The 20,828-nt window shown below is 35.6% G+C and overlaps 1 protein-coding gene across 2 annotated transcripts in view; it reads left to right on the top strand.

Moving 5' to 3' along the window:
• Nucleotides 1–11,371, top strand: part of LOC149842803 (uncharacterized) — a 48,911-nt gene extending 37,540 nt beyond the window's left edge. For both annotated transcript variants that reach the window (XM_089999450.1, XM_089999449.1), the window contains exons 17-27: nucleotides 6,605–6,680; nucleotides 6,768–6,864; nucleotides 6,968–7,037; nucleotides 7,664–7,843; nucleotides 9,324–9,446; nucleotides 9,525–9,608; nucleotides 9,810–9,994; nucleotides 10,104–10,242; nucleotides 10,326–10,385; nucleotides 10,803–10,907; nucleotides 11,084–11,371. In XM_089999450.1, coding sequence (XP_089855576.1) covers nucleotides 6,605–6,680; nucleotides 6,768–6,864; nucleotides 6,968–7,037; nucleotides 7,664–7,843; nucleotides 9,324–9,446; nucleotides 9,525–9,608; nucleotides 9,810–9,994; nucleotides 10,104–10,242; nucleotides 10,326–10,385; nucleotides 10,803–10,907; nucleotides 11,084–11,197 — 1,233 coding nt within the window. In that variant the 3' untranslated portion in view covers nucleotides 11,198–11,371. The remainder of the gene's footprint in view (nucleotides 1–6,604; nucleotides 6,681–6,767; nucleotides 6,865–6,967; nucleotides 7,038–7,663; nucleotides 7,844–9,323; nucleotides 9,447–9,524; nucleotides 9,609–9,809; nucleotides 9,995–10,103; nucleotides 10,243–10,325; nucleotides 10,386–10,802; nucleotides 10,908–11,083) is intronic.
• Nucleotides 11,372–20,828: the final 9,457 nt, after the last annotated feature.

Genomic DNA, 20,828 nt, shown 5'->3' with positions numbered 1-20,828 from the left:
ATCTGGTTCAAGTTTATATAAAATCTCAAAAGGGGATATTTTTCCTAATAATCTAGAAGGCAAACGATTTATCAGATAAACAGAAGCAAGAGCAGCTTCAGCCCAAAAATTTTTTGGTATGTTTTGGGAAATAAGAAGGGTTCTAGTGGTCTCAATAATATGTCTATGTTTTCTTTCGGCCAACCCATTCTGTTGGGGGGTTTTAGGACAAGATCTTTGGTGAATGATTCCTTGATCTTCAAGATATATTTTAAATTGGTTGGAGAGATATTCTCCTCCAGAATCACTTCTAAAAATCTTTATGTTACTATTAAATTGATTCTTGATCATCGAATGGAAAGTTCTAAAGCATGAAAAGACTTCATGTTTGAATTTAAGAAAAAAGATCCATGAATATCTAGAGAAATCATCCACAAAAATAACATAATAAGAAAAACCTCCTTTTGAGACAACAGGTGCCGGTCCCCAAACATCGGAATGAACAATTTCAAAGGGTTTTGATGAGAACATAGTTCTTTGCTCAAAAGGTAAACTTTTCATTTTTCCGAGAATACAGTCATTACAAGAAAAGGAACTTTTACATAGGTCTTTTGCAAAATGTAAGTAAGACAACTTGGTGATATTAGGATGACCAAGTCTTTTGTGCCACATGTTTATATCTTTGTTTCGGGCAACATTACAAAAAGATTTTGGAACTCGAAGAGATTCCATGTAGTATAAATCACCTTTTCTAAAGCCTTCCCCAATCAATTTCCCGGACAGGCGATCCTGTATTAAACATTTATCACATGAAAATTTAATATCACAACCATGATCCGAGAGTTGAGAAACAGAAAGAAGATTTAAATTAAGTTTAGGTATAAATCTAATTTTTGGAATAAAAAAATCTTGAGTTTCAAAATTACCTATTCCTTTAATTTCAAGAGAAGTTCCATCCGCAGTGGAAACAAAGGATGGAGAAGCATTTTTTGAATAATCGGAAAGTGAAAACATGTTTGTGGACATATGAAAGGATGTACCTGAGTCCAAAAGCCAAGGGACTTTACCTGGAATGGAAGAAGTAGACACGGCGGCACCGGATGTAGCTCCCTTGAGAAGAGGTTGAAGGGCTTCCATTATTTGGTTCAACGAGAGTGACCCACTTGATGATGCCTCTTCCTTTTGTGGTGCGCCGGTGGTGGCCATAGCAAGGAGCTTCTTCCATTTGGGACATACCGGCTTGATATGCCCCGGTTCTTTACAAAAGTGACATATAATCTTGCTATAGTCCCGCTTCCCTCTTTGTCCACCATCTCCTCCTTGATTTTGGAATTTAAAGTGAGGAGGACGATAGGTCTTTACATTATTTCCGGGTCTTGATACGGCATTAACCTCATTATTTTCTTCATAATTACAAGGAACCATAAGAACACTTGGTCCTTGTTTACATAAATTCATACGAGTCTCCTCACCACTTAATTTGGTGAGAACATCTTCAAGAGAGGGAGGAGTAAATGAGGATAGAAGTGATGACCTTATTTGCTCAAATTCCGGTCTCAACCCATTCAAAAAATTGAAGAAACGATCTTCTTCAAGTTGCTTGTGGCGGAGTTCAATTGCCTCTCCACTCCATTTTTGGTTCAAGCATAGAGAGCTCATCCCAAATAGAGGAAAGATCGGCAAAATATTCCCTAATAGACATTTCACCTTGAGTAAGGGAGAGGGCCTTCTTTTGAAGGTAATACTTATGAGATAGGTCTCTTGATGTATACATCTTCTCGAGATAATGCCAAGCTTCCGATGCCTTTTTGAATTTGATAATGTTGGCATTAATCTTCGTTTCGACGGATGCGAAGAACCAAGAAAGAATCTTGAAATTCTTCATTTCCCATTCGTCGTGTTTCTTTGAGTATTCTTCAAGAGCTTTGATCCTTTCCTCTCCCTCAAGAATCTTGATTTCACTTCCGTCCATTATGGTTATCTTGGGTTCCGGTTCCGGAATTGTTCCTTGCACATAACCCCACAATCCTTTTCCTTTTATGTGGGCCTCCATATTCCCGGCCCAAATATGATAGTTGGACCCATTCAACTTGAAGCCAAGGGCAAAGTGAGACTCTTTCTCACCCATTAAGACGTAGAGAGAAGAAGAAAAAAGACGTACCAATACGATGTTTCAACTTCTTCTTAGCACAAGATCCTTCTAAAATATTTGAGAAGCAAGATCCACCACTTCAATCTCAAAAAATCCGAAGGCACGGTTTTGGAGGCACTCGAACAAAGGCGGATCTCACGATCTCCAATCAACAACCGAGCTCTGATACCATGTGAAATTGTCTACGAAGAGACAATACATAAACAAGCATAAAAACCTTATAAAAGAAGTGCACGAAAGCACTTTCACAACACTTGAACAAAATACACAAAAAGTGTATAAATAATAAACATGCAATAATGCATGTATTTCAATATATAAAAGCAAATGCTTGAGACTCTCAAGCTTAAGAAAATACAAAGGGGGAACACCCCTATTTGTACAAGAAGGAAGGAGGCAAGAGGGGGCTCCCCAAAGGAGTCGTTGGGGAGCTCCCAACGGTCACAATTGTGACCGTTGGGGGCTCCCCAACGACTCTATTGGGGAGACCCCCAATGCACTTTTTGAGAGTGCAAAAAATAAAAAAATAAAAATTAAAAGAATTACAAAAATAATGGAAAAATTACAGCATATTCCAAATGGAATATGCGCAAAATGTAAAATGACAAAAATACCCTTTCGGGTAAAAAAATGATAAAAATGTATAAATATATATACTTATATATAGAGATACGTATACATATAAAATATGTATACGTATCTCTATGTATATAAGTATATATATTTATACTTACAATATTGATTTTGAGTGTACATTTTAACAGTGGCATCCACCCTTGTTGGCCACTTAGGGAGGTCTTTTGGTCCGTAAGGTCCCTTATCTTTCGGTGCTCAATACTGGTCACTGAATGTCCCTTAAGCACGGCTAGCCTTCTTAGGCTCTTAACTTGTGCCTCCAAAGAGAGACTCACTAGAGAGCTGCCCTCTCTTATGTTTCCCAACCGAGGTTGGACCGTCTTCATTTTTCCCATCATAGATGTGTTTTCCTCACCCTTGAGGCCAGGTTTCGATTCTTGGGCCCACATGGTTTTGAGGGTAGGAGAATGTAGGAGAATCCCCTTTACACCCCTTATGGAGTGGCCATTGTCATGCATCAAGTTTTGATCACTTGGAAGTGACCATTGTTGATCCGGTAGAAGACAAATGTGTCTCTTGTGGCTATCATATATGTGAGCTAACACACCATGGAAGGACTTTCTTTCAACTGTAGTATGCTGATAAGGAACCTCATCTATTCCCATAATAAGTGCCCAAGTGTTGTGCCCATAATTATCACATAGTTGCACCCACCCGAAATAGTTTGGCCTCTTGGCAATTGGGCCTTCTTGATTATCGTCCCTTATCCTTCCCTTGTCAATTCACTCATAGCTGACTTCATTGGAATCCAATCATGACTTAAAAACTCAGCCTTTGGGCTGTTGGTATGGACCTCTTGGCTGCCCTCCAAACATATGATCACACCCTTAAGAATGTAGGCATTCGGGTGTACCCATTCACTAGCCAAAGAGAGGCTTCTTGGTTGTGTGACCCAGCTCTAAGAGGTTCTCAAACTCCCCAATAGCATCTAGAAATACATCTCAACCATCTGTTAGAGCTAGATGAGCTGAACTTTCTTGTGGCTTTATCTTTTCACCAACACTCACTATTTTTGTTTTCATGAAACGTTTAGGAATAGGACATGAAAGAGTGGTGCACATGCGTGCTGAGAGTCCAATGTGTTGGGCTTCTGCACAAGTTGCATGTGGGGGCTATGAGCAATATATGTGCGTTGGCAGAGAGCGAGGTGGAAGAGGATGACCTGAACATGAATGAGTTGGTGCAATTGATCACATAAATGCGTTGACAGAGAACAAGGTGGAAGATGAGGACCTGAACATGAATGATAGAACTCCTGGAGAAGGAGGCCATAAATGTGATCATTAGTGTGTGGGAAGAGGGCGATTGGTTGTGTTGTATGAGAGAGAGAGAGAGAGAGAGAGAGGAGAGAAGAGAGAGTTACCTTCTTCACCACCGTCGGAAACTCTGAAACCGGTCGCCAACTTGCCGGAAACAACCTGGAATGGTGGCGGAGGTCGAAGGGGGATGAAGCATAGGAGGTGAGAGTACCATGTCCGTGAGAGTCGAGAGAGGGGTCGACAGGCAGAGGGGGTTTCAAAATTCAAATGCGTTTTCATTTTTCAAAGACTTGTGAAGATTGACTCGGCTGATTCGTATCGGTTTCATGAATCAGCGAGTTTTCAGTATTTCGTCCCAATAATCGACCAATTCAATGGTATATAAAAGGATCATAACTCGGCCGAGTGACTCGTAACTCATAACTCGGTCGAGTCACTCGAGTTTGTCTTTGAATCGGGCAATTTTCAGTATATAACGAGTTGCACTGTTTTTTTGACTCGGATAGGTTCCGATCCGAGTTGCCTGGGCTTAGTCCCGAGTCAACTCGGTGAGAAAACCAACGATGCTTCTGAGAACTCATATCTAGTGAGTCTAGATTGTACAAGTTCTCTCTTCTGTTGTCAATTCCTATCCTCCTTTCTGAAAGCCGATTTTGCACAAAACAATCCACGAGAAAATATTACATTACAATTGTGTTTAGTAATTTGACCAACAAAAATAAGATTCCTAGTCAAAGAAGAGACATGAAACATTTGAGAGATATTCAAGTTGATCTCAGGACATGATGTGGGTGACAAATCCAACATTTTAAACTTGCATAGAGGACCCCATCTACAGTACGTAATGAGTCACTACAAGAATGACACTTGACTATTGTGCAGTCATATGACATGATACATCTGGTTTAATAATCAACTTGACTTGAGGAAACACTCAAAAAACCAATAAGCGCAAATACCAAAGGAAATAAACGAAGAAGAGGGAGATGAAGAAACTGAACAGATAAGAATCTGTTGAATCTGCTCAAAAGTATTTGACTTGGCAGCAAGTAAAAGATCTGAAGAGCTTTCTGCAGAAAAAATACAATGCACACTGATCACAAGAAGCAAAATATCCTTAGGCTTTCCAAAGTCTCCTGCACAAGGAACTATGAAGGTCTTATACTTCTTTTTTTTCCAATGCAGGATGTGATTTCTTCATGTGACCAGGCCTTTCCCAATAGTAACAACAACCTCAAACTACAAACTTCTCAAAAAACCTGCACAAAACCAATAAGCACAGCCAAGTAAGATCCAATATATGTTGTATATATAACTACTACAACACACAAAACATACAAGGAAATTGTTGTACCAATATCTTTGCCAAAAAACCAACAACTACTATAATGCCAATGACAAGATACCCCAATCCACACACCAATAATACCTCAAACGCTACAAACACATGGAAAACCAGTCACAAATCACTTATCATAACCAAAACTACCAAATACCAACATATTAATGTACCCACAGTCAGCTGATTGAACCAATAACCCCAAAATAGGGTTACCACCTGAACTAGTTATCTTAAATCCTCAATAAAACTTTACATGAACACTAAGATTCATGCAATAAAATCTGGCCACTATTTCACTCAAAATCCATAAAATCTTGAAAAATTCATAGGAAATTCAACACTTCTCTGATTGACACATTTTTTTTATTTCTTGTTCTTTTAAAATCGAGCTCTATCAAGTCCCTACCTCACATACATATCTGAACACTCGTTTTGATGTGCTGATGTTAGCATCTTTGCATGGCATGAGTCTTGATGCAGCACCCAGATTAGCGATGAATGGAGTCTCTTTCTCCTTCTAGTATTGATCTCAGTCATCTCTTTGGATATGATATGGCTTTTGTACCATATCAAAGCAAGATGGACTCTAATAGAGAGAAGTTGAGAGGAAGTGCACAAAAGGAAACTTCATTAAGCAAAAGCGAGTAGGATACAAAAATATAAGGAGTAGAACCAATTTCTCTAACACTCTTAAAATGGAAGATATAACCTCCTATCATGACTTTACAACAAAATACAGAAATTTACAAGAATGCCCCTATAAATAATAGTATATACAAAGAAGGGTAGAACACACTAAAAGCAATACACTATATCACACCTCTCAACAGTTATTACCTTGGTTTGATCCATCGTGAGAAAAGTTCAATGCAACAATTAAACAGCTGACAAATTCATGTGAGTAAATTAGGTTTTTTATATTCCTCATGTTTTTATTGGAAATATTGGTTGGCACAAAAAAATAGTAAAACTTGTGTAAAAAGGACTACAAATTTAGAATATGTAAAAATATTGAAACTTTTTTTCCAGCATTTTCGCTTATAAAAACACAAATATAGTGATCATTTTCATGTAAAAGAAAGTATCATGATATTTTGAGCATTTTTTAAAAATGGGTGACAAAAAAGTATCCTATAAGTTGCACATTTGACTTTATGGGGGTTAAATTCTTCAATCCTTGTAATTTAGAAGCGGCAAATCTTTCATTTGATCTAAATGGCTTTTGCATATCTGCAGGTTCTAAATCGCAATAAGTTGGAGTGCAATGAGCTTGAGTCATTATATATAAAGGATCAGACAATTACAAATGAAAGTGGGCATTCTTTTCTCTCTCTTTTTTTTTCTTTGGTTACTGTGAGTATTTTGTCATATTGGGTGCTCTGTGTGCTTGATCTTGCAGGTGCGGAGAAAATTGTTGGCTGGGCTTTGAGTCACAATCTTATGCAAAACAGTGAAGCTTCTATCGAGGATGGCAAACTTCTGATATCTAATGAAAGGTTATTGGATTTCATTGTCATCCGGTTTTCTTGAGTATATTGCCATTATAATATTTTATTCCTGCTCATGCATATTCACCTTTTTTATCATGGTCTGTGGCAGCATTCAGTACGGGATCAATATTTTACAGGGTTTCCAAAATGATTCTAAAAGCTCGAAGAAATCACTCAAGGTAATCTCAATTTAAGTATAATGATCACTTTTTTTTCTTTACAAGAATGCGTTTTTGGGTTTCAGACCTTCAGTTTGTTAAATTTATCACATGACCAATTTTTACATGTTCTCCAATGAACATTTAGAAGAAAAGGGAAAAAATTTCTTCTAAAAGAAGTTGTTAAGGATAAAGATTTGAATTACTGTAATGTAACATTTTTTGGATTTTATTGTGACAGAAGCACAATGAAATAGTGGTAATGGGTGGTTCTATTTTCCTTTGTACACTTTTTAAAATGGTGCAATGATTACATTTTTTTCTTATTCAAGCAGAAGACCACACAAAAATAATATATGCAGTTGAATAACAGCATTAGGTATTTAAAAAAAATAAACACTGACTACTGTTTCTTTTAGTCACTTAAATTACGAATTATTATGGGCCAAATATTTTTTAATATAAGTTGGCAGTTCTGATTTGCAAGGTATACAGGAACGACCATGTGTGTGTAATGTTCTAAGCAATCTTGATTTAGTATGAGCATTTTTGTATATTTTACTGATTGATTCCCTAAAGGTCTGCGTAAATTAACTAGCCTTAACAAGTTCATTAATGGTTACTGAGTTGTCTTTTAACTTGATCAGGATGTTGTCACCGAGAACGAATTTGAGAAGAGGCTGTTGGCTGATGTCATTCCTCCAAGTGATATTGGCGTAACTTTTGATGACATTGGAGCCCTGGAAAATGTGAAAGATACACTGAAGGAATTGGTGATGCTTCCCCTGCAAAGGCCAGAGCTCTTTTGCAAAGGACAACTGACAAAGGTTTATCGAATAATCTTGCTGTCTTTTTCAATTTAGTTAGATATGGTTTTCTTTATTTTTTTGATAGACTATAGATGCACATAATGTTTTCCTGATCTTCATGTAACGGGTTGTATTAAGTCATTTTCAAGAAAAGGGATCAGGCTTTGTTACATTGTGTGTTTTGGATCTCTTCTTGGAACTTTTTATATTAACTGTGTTTGATTCCATCCCTTTCTTGGATCTGTGGTTTTTTCCCCCTCATTTATTGTGCCCTATGTGGTTTGTCATGGAAATTGTAGTTATGATGTTCCTTTGCTTGCTGAATTAGTAGACCTGAGGTTGGTTACTTTCACAGAGAGATAAAATTGGATTAGTTTGATGACTTATTTCATTGTGAACAGACTTCTGATTGCCATCTTTCTGGAATATGTTAGTTCTATATCTTATTCTTGTTGACGTGTCTTTTGACATAATTGTAGCCTGTCTCTTGATTTTGTGTTAGTAAATGGATGTCTTGCATAGAAAAGTATGATTTGTTTAACTTTACTTCCTGAAGATGTTGGAGATTTTTCAAGTTCTTGCTAATTCAACATTATGCAATCAAATTTTTACCAGGACAGTTGATCAGTTTCTTTCTCCTCTTTTTTGCACAATCGAAGTTGGATCTTGGGGTTAAGGTGGTCTAACTGGGCATTTCTACAAATGAATGCTCTCAAATTCTCAATAATTCTGAATCATATGGACTTCTTTGGATTCTAAATCCTAGATGAGTTTTGAGCTTCTTTTAGTTCTACTTTTTAAGATCTAATGTAATCAATGTCTACTACCTATGAGTTTCTTACTTTGGGCAAAGGTGTTACCTAGAAAACACAGTTTAGCTTTTGCCTTTCAAAATTGTCGGCTTTTCTAAAGCATGTACAATACAACCATGGTGTTTGGTTTTGGTTGTACAAAGTTTGATGGTTGAAATTCTTGTTTTTCCGCCATGAATTAAAATGGTAGAAGGTAGAAACCGTGAAAGATAAGGATGCTTGGTAAGGTAAATACATTTTTCTGGAAAAGATATTTTACTTTATTAAGCAAAAGCCTGAGAATAAACCAATGTTATGGATCTTAGCACGTATTTTCTACATAAATTTGAAAGTCTGCATGCCTATTAGATCACATGGATATGCTAGATGCAAAAGTAGTTTTCAAAAACTGATCCTTACATTTAATTTGATCTGTGCATGTTATACATCTTAATTTATCTCATGACTTATGAAATGGACAACTGAGCTTTTCTTGTGTTTGTGGGCGGATGTACGTTCACACAATGGCCTAGCATGGTGTCTTTCTGTAGATCTCAATAAATGGTTTATCCTTCAGCATATGATTATTATATAATTAGGAGATGTTTTAGGGTTTAGATAATGATTTCATCTAATTGATGAATCATATATGAGTGCATTGTCTTGTACATACTATAATTCATGTTTTGCTTATGTCACTTAACCAGCCTTGCAAGGGAATACTCCTTTTTGGTCCACCGGGAACAGGGAAGACAATGCTAGCTAAAGCTGTGGCTACAGAAGCTGGTGCAAACTTTATCAACATATCAATGTCAAGTATTGCATCCAAGGTATTTGATGCGTCTGATGAGTTATGTGCATCTTTAGTTATTGTTTCTGTTTAAATTTATGTTTATTTTTCGTGGCAGTGGTTTGGTGAAGGAGAAAAGTATGTTAAAGCTGTTTTCTCCCTTGCAAGTAAAATTTCTCCCAGTATTATATTTGTTGATGAGGTTAGTCTTATGCACCAATAAAAGTGTCTAATTCCTGCATAACTATGTATTTTGCTATTTCTATATTTTTGTATGCTTATTCGTGGCTGTTGACCTTTCTATTGTTTGAGTCATTTACATAGACTGGATATTCTTCTGTGGACTGCCATGCTTTTAGGTGTTCCAAACTTTCCCGCATCACTTATTTGAACTTTTTGATAGGTCGACAGTTTGTTGAGTAGGCGAGAAAATCCTGGAGAACATGAAGCCATGCGTAAGATGAAGAATGAGTTTATGGTTAACTGGGATGGTTTGCGAACTAAAGATAAAGAACGCGTTTTGGTACTTGCTGCTACCAATAGACCTTTTGATCTCGATGAGGCTGTCATTAGGAGGCTTCCGCGGAGGTGTATATTTTGGCATTCTTATTGATAATTGTGTACGATTTCTCTGGATGATAAATCCTCTTGCTCTAGTTGTTGATATCCTGGACTCGGTGATAAACAATACCTGCAGGTTAATGGTGAACTTACCGGATGCAGTAAACAGGGAGAAAATCCTCAAGGTGATATTAGGTAAAGAAGACATGGCACTTGATGTTGATTTAGGAGTAATTGCTAGTATGACTGATGGCTATTCTGGAAGCGATTTGAAGGTGATCCTTTTAGCCACTCATCTTAATTATCTTGGAACTTGAGGTTACTTTAATATCTCAGCTAATTTACCTTTTTGTTTCAGAATCTCTGCGTGACAGCTGCTCATTGTCCTATTAGAGAAATTCTGGAAAAGGAAAAGAAGGTCAGTGCATTTAAGTCCATGAATCATGAAAGATCACTTCAAGAACTTGAGTGTTTTTGTTATTCTGTTTTTTGGCTATATGTTATATGTTTATGAAAATGCAAAACAATAAGCTGAATAATTAGGCTGGGCTCATTGGTATGCTTACTTACTATTTATTCTTCAATTCCTCTTGGGTTCGTAGAGAATGCTTTTCCATAAGAAACCAAAGAGGGGAAGAGTTCATATAATTCTTTTCTAACTGTGAATCTGTGCTAAAGAATAAATGCTATTCAAGCCCTTCTAACAAGACTTGTTCTACTGATATTCCTGCGACATTAGTTTTTTGGGAGAAACTTGATGTTTGGTTCATGGTGTTTATTCTGCTCTTTTTCTCGAGTTTTTTTTCAAACTGTTTTTTTAAAATCTTTTTTGCAGGAGAAAAGCCTATCATTAGCAGAGGGTAGACCGCCACCGGCACCTAGCGTTGGTGCAGATATCCGTCCCCTCAGCGTGGATGACTTGAGATATGCACATGAACAGGTACTCTACATCCCATGCTCTTTGTTTACTGTTTTGAGCCTGGTTTTTGAAATTGAATAATTTATTCCATTTGTTCAAATCAATGGGTGGAAAATTCATATGATTTGTGGAAAAAAAATCTTTACACTGTTTTGTCATTGTACCGTTCCTTTGAAACTAAGGCTTAACAATGGCAGGTATGTGCAAGTGTATCGTCAGAGTCTGCAAATATGAACGAGCTGCTCCAGTGGAACGATTTGTACGGCGAAGGTGGTTCCAGAAAGAGGAAGGCACTGAGCTACTTCATGTAGGTATCCATTTGTACAGCCCCCATTTTTTTCGTCCTCTTTTTTTTAATCTCTTTTTCCCCCATGTTAAGCTCAAGAGAAAGCATTGGTTACCATATACATGGCCTTTATCCTCTAACCTTCATGTACGGAACTCTGCTATTTTAGTATCAATGTAATGGTAATAATTGTTACTCCCTTCTGTGTTGCTTCCATGGTTTTCTGTTGCCACGTGTTCCAAAGTCTCCAAATTTCTTGTAGTTTCACTCGGTACCCATGAGTCCATGACATTGACATTCATGTCCGGATCAGTTTTTGGTTGAAAATGGCAAGAGTTGAAATCGGCACTGTGATCGACCATGAAATTTATGGATGGTTTGCAATGTTTTTGTTGAGAGATCTCATGGAAAATAAAAAAATTAAGCGTAGCGGGGGAAAGAATATCAAGGAATACAAGTAAAAAAAAACAAATGGTAAATTTTTTAGTAAGTGTTCATTGACAAATTCAAATGCATTTTGATCAAAATGCAGTTTATTTGTTTTTAACAATAAAGATATTGATTGTTTTCGATGAGGCAGAGTTTCAATATGTGATGTATCACTTCTTTTTAATCTTGGACATGCGTGTGCACATGTGCGCATGGAATGGAGAGAGAGAGAGAGAGAGAGAGAGAGAGAGAGAGAGAGAGAGAGAGAGAGAGAGAATGTGTAGGTATTTATAAAATTTCACCGAGCTTATAATCATGTGCATAACTGTTTAGTATACACTGTATGAACCAACATGCGAATTTCGTTGGGGAATTCGTTGGGGCGTTCCCTACTAACCGACGCCCTGTACTCTATAGGCCCGAAGGCAGTGATAAGTGGGCAAGGGTAGTTAGGACATTGCCCGATTGCGGCAAACCGGTGCTCGGGGGTGGGTTCAAATAGGCAAGGGTTCCTGCACTTTGTTGGATGGGTGAGGGTAAAAAAGATAGTTCAAGACCATACAATTAGGTTAGCCACTTGGAACATAGGGTCTTTTAACAGGTAAGTTGGTAGAGTTAGTAGATGTTGTGTAGGAGAAAGATTGATATTTTATGTTTACAAGAGACTAAATGAGTAGGTAATAAAGCAAAAATGATACAACCTTGGGGATATAAGATTTGGTATATAAGAATACATAGGAATAAGAATGAAGTTGAGATTGTTATTAGTCGTGAGTTTATAGATAATGTAGTTGAGGTCTGTAGGAAGGGGGATATGATTATACTTATTAGATTAGTAGTAGGTACGGATATTATTAATTTTATTAGTGTTTATGCACTTCAAGTTGGTTTAGATGATTTCATTAATCTTCAATTTTGAAAAGATTTAGACGGAGTAGTACAAGGGATATCTCATGGTGAAAAAATTTTCATCGGCGGAGACCTTAATGGACATGTAGGCATTAATAGAGATGGATTTGAGAGTATCCATGAAGGCTATGATATAGGAGAAATAAATGAAAGTGGAGAAAGGATTTTAGATTTTTGTTTGTCCTATGATTTGATCTTAGCCAATACGTGGTTTAGGAAGAGGGAGTCTCACCTAGTAACATTTAAAAGTAGGGTTAATACGAGTCAGATAGATTTTTTCCTACTTAGAAAGAGAGATAGGGGTTGTTGGATCAATTGTAAGGTTATACCGGGAGAAAGTGTAGCTACACAACATAGAGTCTTAATTTTAGATCTTAGAATTAGACAATGCCGCAAAAGGGATAGACATAGGATAAATCCTAGAATTAAGTGGTGAGCACTGAAAGGAGCTAAACAAGGAATGTTTGTAGAGCAGGTAGTTAAGGAAGCTGGTTGGTATCTCGAGGATGATTCATAATCAATGTGGAATAAGATAGCAGGTGACATGAGAAGGGTGGCTAAGGAGGTATTGGGTGAGTCTAAAGGCGGTGCACCATTAGGTAATGATACATAATGGTGGAACGAGGATGTCAAATTAGCTATTAAGGTTAAAAGAGAGTGTTATAGAAATCTAAGTAAGAGTCGTGATAATGAGAATTTGGAAAAGTATATGATAGCAAAGAAGGAAGCTAAAAAAATAGTTCGAAACGCGAAGGATAATGTATATAAGAAGGTTTATGACAAGTTGGATACCAAAGAGGGCGAGAAGGATATTTATAGGCTTGCAAAGATGAGAGTTAGGAAATCGAGGGATCTGGGTATGGTTAGATGTATCAAAGATGAAACACAAAGGGTTTTAGTCAAAGATGAGGAGATTAAGGAGAGATGGAAAGATTATTTTGATAAGCTATTTAATTGCAGTCATGCTCAGGATCTTGAAGACATCTCTATTCATTTTCATGAGATGAATCGTGACTTCATGCGCAAGATTCAAAAGAAAGAAATTACAGAGGCTTTGAAGAAAATGCAATCCAGAAAGGCAGTTAGCTCGGATGGTATACCTATCGAGACTTGAAAATGTTTGGGGGAGAAAGGTTTAGTACGGTTGACAAATCTTTTTAACAAGATTTGGCGCACAAATAAGATGCCTAATTAGTGGAGGAAGAGTACTTTGGTGCCTCTCTATAAGAATAAGGGTGATACACAAGATTGCATAAACTATCGTGGTATAAAACTCATGAGTCATACTATGAAACTTTATGAGAGGGTGATTGAGTGTAGGTTGAGGAAGGTTGCCATGATATCGAAGAATCAATTTGGTTTTATGCCTGGAAGATCAACTATGAAAGCTATACATATTCTTAGACAACTTATTGAGAGATATAGAAAGGGGAACAAAGATTTGCATATGGTTTTTATTGATTTGGAGAAGGCATACGATAGAGTATCTAGGGACGTTCTCTGGTGGACAATGATGAAGAAATGTATCTTTCTCAAGTACATTAGTGTAATTAAAGATATGTACGAAGGAGTAGTAACCAATGTCCACTCTTGTGGAGGGGTGACAAACAATTTTTCTATAACGGTTGGGTTACATCAATGATCTGCATTAAGCCCTTTCCTTTTTGCTATAGTGATAGATGAACTTATGAGATCAATTCAAGAAAATGTGTCGTGGTGTATGTTGTTTGCTGATGATATTCTTTTGATTGATGAGTCTAGAGCTGGGGTTAATGCTAAGTTAGAATTATGGAGACAGACTTTGGAAGCAAGAGGTAGAGGTTTTACGTTGAGTAAGAGTAAGACAAAATATATGGAATGTCGGTTTAGTAAGCAACAAAGTAGGGATGAGAGCGTAGTGAAGCTTGGTGAGCAACAAATAGCGGTGGATGACTGTTTCAAATATTTGTGATCTATCATTCAAAAGAATGAATAAATTGATGGAGATGTAAATCATAGGATTAAGGTTGGGTGGATGAAATAGAAAAGTGCAATTGGAGTGTTGTGCGATCGTAGAATGCCATTGTTGTTGAAGGAGAAGTTTTATAGGACAACAATTAGACCCGCTTTACTATATGGTACGGAATGTTGTATGCTTCGATGGATGTGTGGAAATACGCTAAAAGATAAGATTCAGAACGAGAAAATACGTAAGAAGGTAGGCGTTACATCCATTGAAAATAAGATGAGTGAGAATCATTTACGATGGTTTGAGCATATTCGACGAAGGCCTAATGATGCTCCGGTTAGAAGGATGGAGAAATAAGAAAATCTATTAGTTAAAAGAGGCTGGGGTAGGCCTAAGAAGACTTGGATGGAGATAATAAGCAATGATATGAATGCTTTGAACTTCACCGAGGACATGACATTGAATAGAAATGATTGGAGGAGAAGGATTCATGTGGAGGAGCCAAAATGATTTTCTTTTTGGTTCATATCGCCGACCCCGATTGTTTGGGATGAAGGCGTTGTTGTTGTTGTTGTATCGAGCTTAGATAATCATGCATTGCCAAATAACTTTGGCGTTGTAAAGTCCAAGTCAATACAAGACCAAAGCCAAAAAAGACAATCCCTATAATCAAAGTGCCCAAGGAAAGAATCTATAAGCAGAGTGAAAAAAGGCACAAAAAACAAATCATGCTCAAGGGAAAATTAGCAAGACTTGGACCCATGTTAGAAATAGTAGGAGGATTCAACTAGATAGACTTTGAAAATGGAATGAACAGCTTTTAACATGAACTGTGTTGGCTTTTGTTGTTTGAAAAATGTGAGCCTCGGCATCATTTGTCTAGTTGAATATTTAATGGAATCACCAGGCATCTTGTGGGCTATTTGTTCACTCCCCCAAAGATAACAATATTAAATAAAACAAATAACAGCAAAAGAATAATAATATGACATAAATTCATGACGTCTTAGTTACGGGTGTAAATAGTTCTAATATAGATTGATACCGATCTGAATCCACATTTTATCTCAGGATTCATATCCTTGAAATAAGATCTGAATATGCATTCAGATTTGGATTTGAATTAGCTTGGAATAGTTAAAGATTGAGATCAGTCGTTCTAGGTCAGATCTAATTCAGCTTTGTAAAAAAGAATCTGATCTGATTTTTTTTTTGTTTACAGGTAAAGATTTTTTTTTTCAAAAAATGATTGTACTGTACCCTAAAAAATGATGTGTTTTTCTAAAACCCCACAAATTTTCAAAGTCTGTCTGATGACCAAAACAGTAAATAGCCAACTTTGTTAGGACTTTTTTACTTTTTGCATGTGTGAAACAGACAGTTTGCACGATATATCTATCCGCTCGTCGGGTATCACAAACTCTCACTTAAAAGAATGTCCGCATATTTTTCTTTGCGAACATCACGAAGTTCGCATAATAATATTTGTGAACATCCTTTTAAATTCAAACCTCGAAACTTTGCAAATACCTAACTAAGTTCACATATATATCCTCTTAATAGGTGAAGTTTCGTCAAATATGTGAAGTTTCTTCCAAATATGCAAATTTTCTCTCAAGAGATTCATAAATACATATTGATTTGCGCAAATTTTTAGCATGCAAGTATGTGTAACTTAATATGCTTTGGTGAATCATATATATATATATACACACACACATTTTTCAATTTTTTCTTTTTTTTTGGTTTATTTTTGAAAAGAATCATAACCCTTTTCCCTCTAAAACCGTAAGCATTTTCTCTCTTTCCTTGCGGCGAGTTCTATAATTTTTTTTGCTGTATTCCAATGAGGTTGTAGTATCATCCTTTTTATCGACTTTCTCAGTTAGGTCAAAAGTTGAGTTCCATACAAACAATGTACATATGCTTATTGTTATATTTCATTCTGATTTTTTTGTAGATATAAACATTTAATAGTCTATGCATATTTGTGTTTGGTTGTTGCTGTGGTTGTTTTTTGTATGTTTTTATGTATTTTATTGAATACTTTCTACCAGATTTAGCGTTTAGAGTTTTTTCACACACACACACACACACATATATATATATATATATATATATTTGTTTGTGTTGTAGCCGACTTATGTTTTTTTTTCTTATTTTTTAGTTAATATTCAGTGTTTTTATATTAGTGTAATGAGGTTAAGAGTTTACTGTTCATATCCATTGAATATGGGTTAAGGAGTTACTGTGGGTAGTTGGTTTTCAGAGTGATTGATTTAGGTAGTTTATGTTAATTGAATGTATGAAATGTATTTAGATGATCTTTTTTCACATTCTATTTTCATTAGATGAATGATGTGTGGTTGGTATATGCAGTTAATGATGGACTCTGAAATGGATAGAGTATACTACTGTAGCACTAATCACTCTATTTACATATTTATAATTGTCTTAAAAAATAATAGTTATAAAAAAATTATGGCTTTATTGTCTCGTAAAACCAAATATGAGGAAGAATCAATGGTCACCCGTTGTAGTTTTTCTTTGAACCTAGATAGCCAACAAATATGGATGGATGTGTTGGACCATGATGATGCGAAATTAATGTATTTCATAGTGATGTTTACTTAGTTGCTCACAAATATAAAGAAATGAAAAATGTGCATATATCTGAAGCACCATCTATCAAACTTAGTCCTTTGGCGATCATTCAACTGTCCCAAATATTGAACGATATTGATGTCCTAAACATTCAGCTTAGGCACACAGAGCCGATTAGAGTTATAGATGTTTGACGTGCAGGCAATGAAGAACAAATAATTGATATTGTACATGATCATTACAGAGGATGCTAAATCACGTAGGCAGACCAATGCTAATTATGCTTAAAATTAATGATGGATGTAAAGTTGAATAAGTTCTCATTCGATGGGTTCTCCTATAATGAAGATCAATTAAAAATTATTGAAACAAAAGAATCTCGTTTGTATGACGACTTGCATAACAAACAAATTAATGTTTGTGAACAATTCTATAGGCTAACAACAAGCTCAAATAATCAAGAAATTACTTTAAGTAAAATGTTTAATGATCTCCAACATTGTCGTAAATTTTTGAAAGATCATGTGATCATGAATAACTCTAAAACAAAATTATTAAAGAGTTGCAATAACATAGTCATGATCGTATGCATGAGAAATAACCCACAAACAATGGTTAATTGCTTCTGAAAGATCCATTACACAAATTTACACATAATAGGGTTCTTTCAAGTGAAGTATTAAAGTGAACATACATGTGATGGATCAATGGGCAATCATGTAGTAAAAAAAATATATTCCAAGTGAATTTCATGTTATTTATAAACACATGCACGATAAGCCAAAGATAACTCAAAGAGAAATCATAAATGACATCAATAGCAAGGAATGTGTGGATGTTACTTACAAACAAGCATGACATGGATGAGAACAAACTAAGGATTTGTTATATGGTTCATTCGAAGAGTCCTTCAGGATGCTTCTCTCTTATTTGGATCATTTGATGAAGGCTAACCGAGGATTGCTCGGGTACATTAAGACCAATTAGAAATGTCAATTTTAGTACTTGTTCTTATCCTTTCATACAAACATTGGTGATTTTTTTTAAAGATGTCCTCCAGTTTTTATGGTAGATGACACATTGGAAGATATACAAGTATATTATTGTCGGCTCATAATATTGATCCTTATGGTGAGATATTTCAGTAGCCATTATAATTACTGATAAAGAGTCAAAGAATTCATGGGCATGATTTTTGAAGCATCTAAAAGCAAAACTTATATGCTTTGATTTATATAATATAGGAGTGCAACTTACATTTATCTCAGACATAAAGGTCTAAAGTATGTTGTCTTTCACATATGACATACATGTCGTGTTGGATATTGCATGAAGCATTTGACAACGAACTTTTTTAAGTGATTTAGTCTACCACTCTGTGGTGAAGTGCAGCTCGAGCAACCATGAGATGACAACACAATTATTTTTTTTTAAAAAAATCTTGAAGCAAGATGAAGCCACATACAATTATTTTGTCATTGATGTGAAACTGGAACATTGGGCTAACAATCACTTTTCAACAAAAAATATTGATGCTTAACATTTAATATAATATAGAGCTTTAATTCATGAATGCTCGCAAGTCGCGATAAGCCCTTAATTTCTCTTATTGAAAGGCTTCGTCTTATGCTGATGAAACTTTTTGAGAAAAAAAAGAATATCGGACAACATATGGTTGGTGTTGTGGTGCCAAAGGTAAAAGAAAAGCTTGAAGAATTGAAAAGAAAGACACAATAACTATGTGTGCAAGTAATGCATTGCCACCAATATCGATATGAAGCCCGCGATCAACCACACGATTATAGCATTGATCTTGACAAGCAAAAAATGCTCTTGTGAATGGTGACAAGTTTGCAAGATTCTAAGAAAACAAGCGATCACATGCATTTTGCATGAGGACAAGCTACCAGAGGATTACTGCGACAAATTTTTCACAGTTGGACCATATTGAACTACATATAATGGATATCCATTTCTTTCGATGACAAATAATGTCTCAACATCGCTTTATTGATTCTTACACCTGTCTATTTACCAAAAGTGGTATATAAAGCAGGATGACCTAAGGTAAAGAGACAGAGAACAAAATATAAGGATGTTGTGCTATACAAGTACAATGTATGTGGTGAGGTTGACCACAATAGGTGGAAATGCAAATAACAATATGTTATAATACACATAAATGAATGAAATAAATGTGATGTATGAACAAGATGTGAACTATGAGTTTAAATTTTGGATGTTTTTTAAATATTTTATTCTCTGAAAATTATATTTTATAAGTAAAGAATGTTTCTTAAACAATTAACAAGGTTTTATATGTGTAAATGCTATCAATTTGAATTGTGTAATTGTAAACATGTGGAAACTGTAAACAAGTAATTTGTGTCTTTGTAAAGCGGTGAATTGTGTAAATACTATAAATTGAGCAGCTAAAACAATAAACTTGCGAGGATGAGAAAGTCCACATAAAATATAAGAGAGCAATGACAAATATTTATGATGATGAAGTTCACATCAAATATAGGAGAACAATGACAAATATTTGTGAGGATGAAGTCTGCATAAAATATAAGCAAACAATGATAAATATTTGCAAGGACGAGGAAGTCTGCATAAAATATAAGCAAATAATGACCAACATTTACGAGGATAGAAAGTTCATGAGGTATATGTGAACTTAGTCTAGTATTTGCATAAAATATACACAAACTTCATGAGTATAACAAACTTGGTCCAATTTTTTGCGAAGTTATATAGTTATGTTTAACTTCACATATATAGAACAAAGTTTACATAAATATATTTGCAAACTTCTTGTAAACATGTCGAAACTTCACAAATATTGCACAGGTGATTCATAAATTTACTGAAGACTTAAATGCGAACCTCACCATATTTTTGTGAAAGTTCCTATAAGCATTAACTTTGACACTTTGATTTTTAAAATAATGTTTCGATAGCAAAAAAGTGATTGTTCGATTTTAGGGTTTGCTTTTGCCTTTAAAAAGCGATGATAGAGAAGATTTTGGAACGACAAGGGAGGATGCTATGGCTAAGGTGGAGAAGATTTTGGAAAAAATAGGTGGTGGATATGCTGAGGTGGTGAATGATATTGATGATCCTTAATAAAAGGAGCCAACTTCGGTTGTGGAGAATGCATAGAGGAGTTGATTTTGCCTCAATCATTTACTTGAGAGAAGAGAGGGTCTGCAAGCAAAAATAGTAATTCGACTAACATTAAAAAGTAAAAAATTGAACCTAAAATGCTATGCGGAGTTATGCCTGACTGAAAATGAACCCTTAAAGAAACACATGCATACTCCAAGGTTGGGTTGCAGGATTCACAGGTTCGAGAGTCGGATTGCAGAAAAGTCAATTTTGGCTCAATCATTTGTTGGAGAAAAGAGAGGGTCTACAGACAAAAACAATAACTTGATTGACATTAAGAGGCCAAAGATCGAACCCTCTAATGTTGAGCTATGTGATCGGATTTTGTTAATCGTTATTTTAAAACATATTTTTTTATTGAAATACTTTGAAAAGTCACCAATCAAGTAATAAAACCGACTTCCCACTGTCGTGGTGAGTACAAATCGATCCACAGGGAACATGATACACGCAGATTAAATCGAACAATCACACTTTATTGATATCAAACTTGTTCAATTACAGAAAACAATACAATGAAAATTAAATTGAACAAGTTATAAAAAAAAGAAAAACAATGATATGAATCCAAAGCTTTATGGAGTATGTTGAGAAC

The sequence above is a fragment of the Nuphar pumila genome, chromosome 3 (assembly GCF_984573655.1).
Source record: "Nuphar pumila chromosome 3, dmNupPumi1.hap1.1, whole genome shotgun sequence".
Lineage (NCBI taxonomy): Eukaryota > Viridiplantae > Streptophyta > Magnoliopsida > Nymphaeales > Nymphaeaceae > Nuphar > Nuphar pumila.
This window is presented reverse-complemented; position numbering and strand designations above follow the sequence as displayed.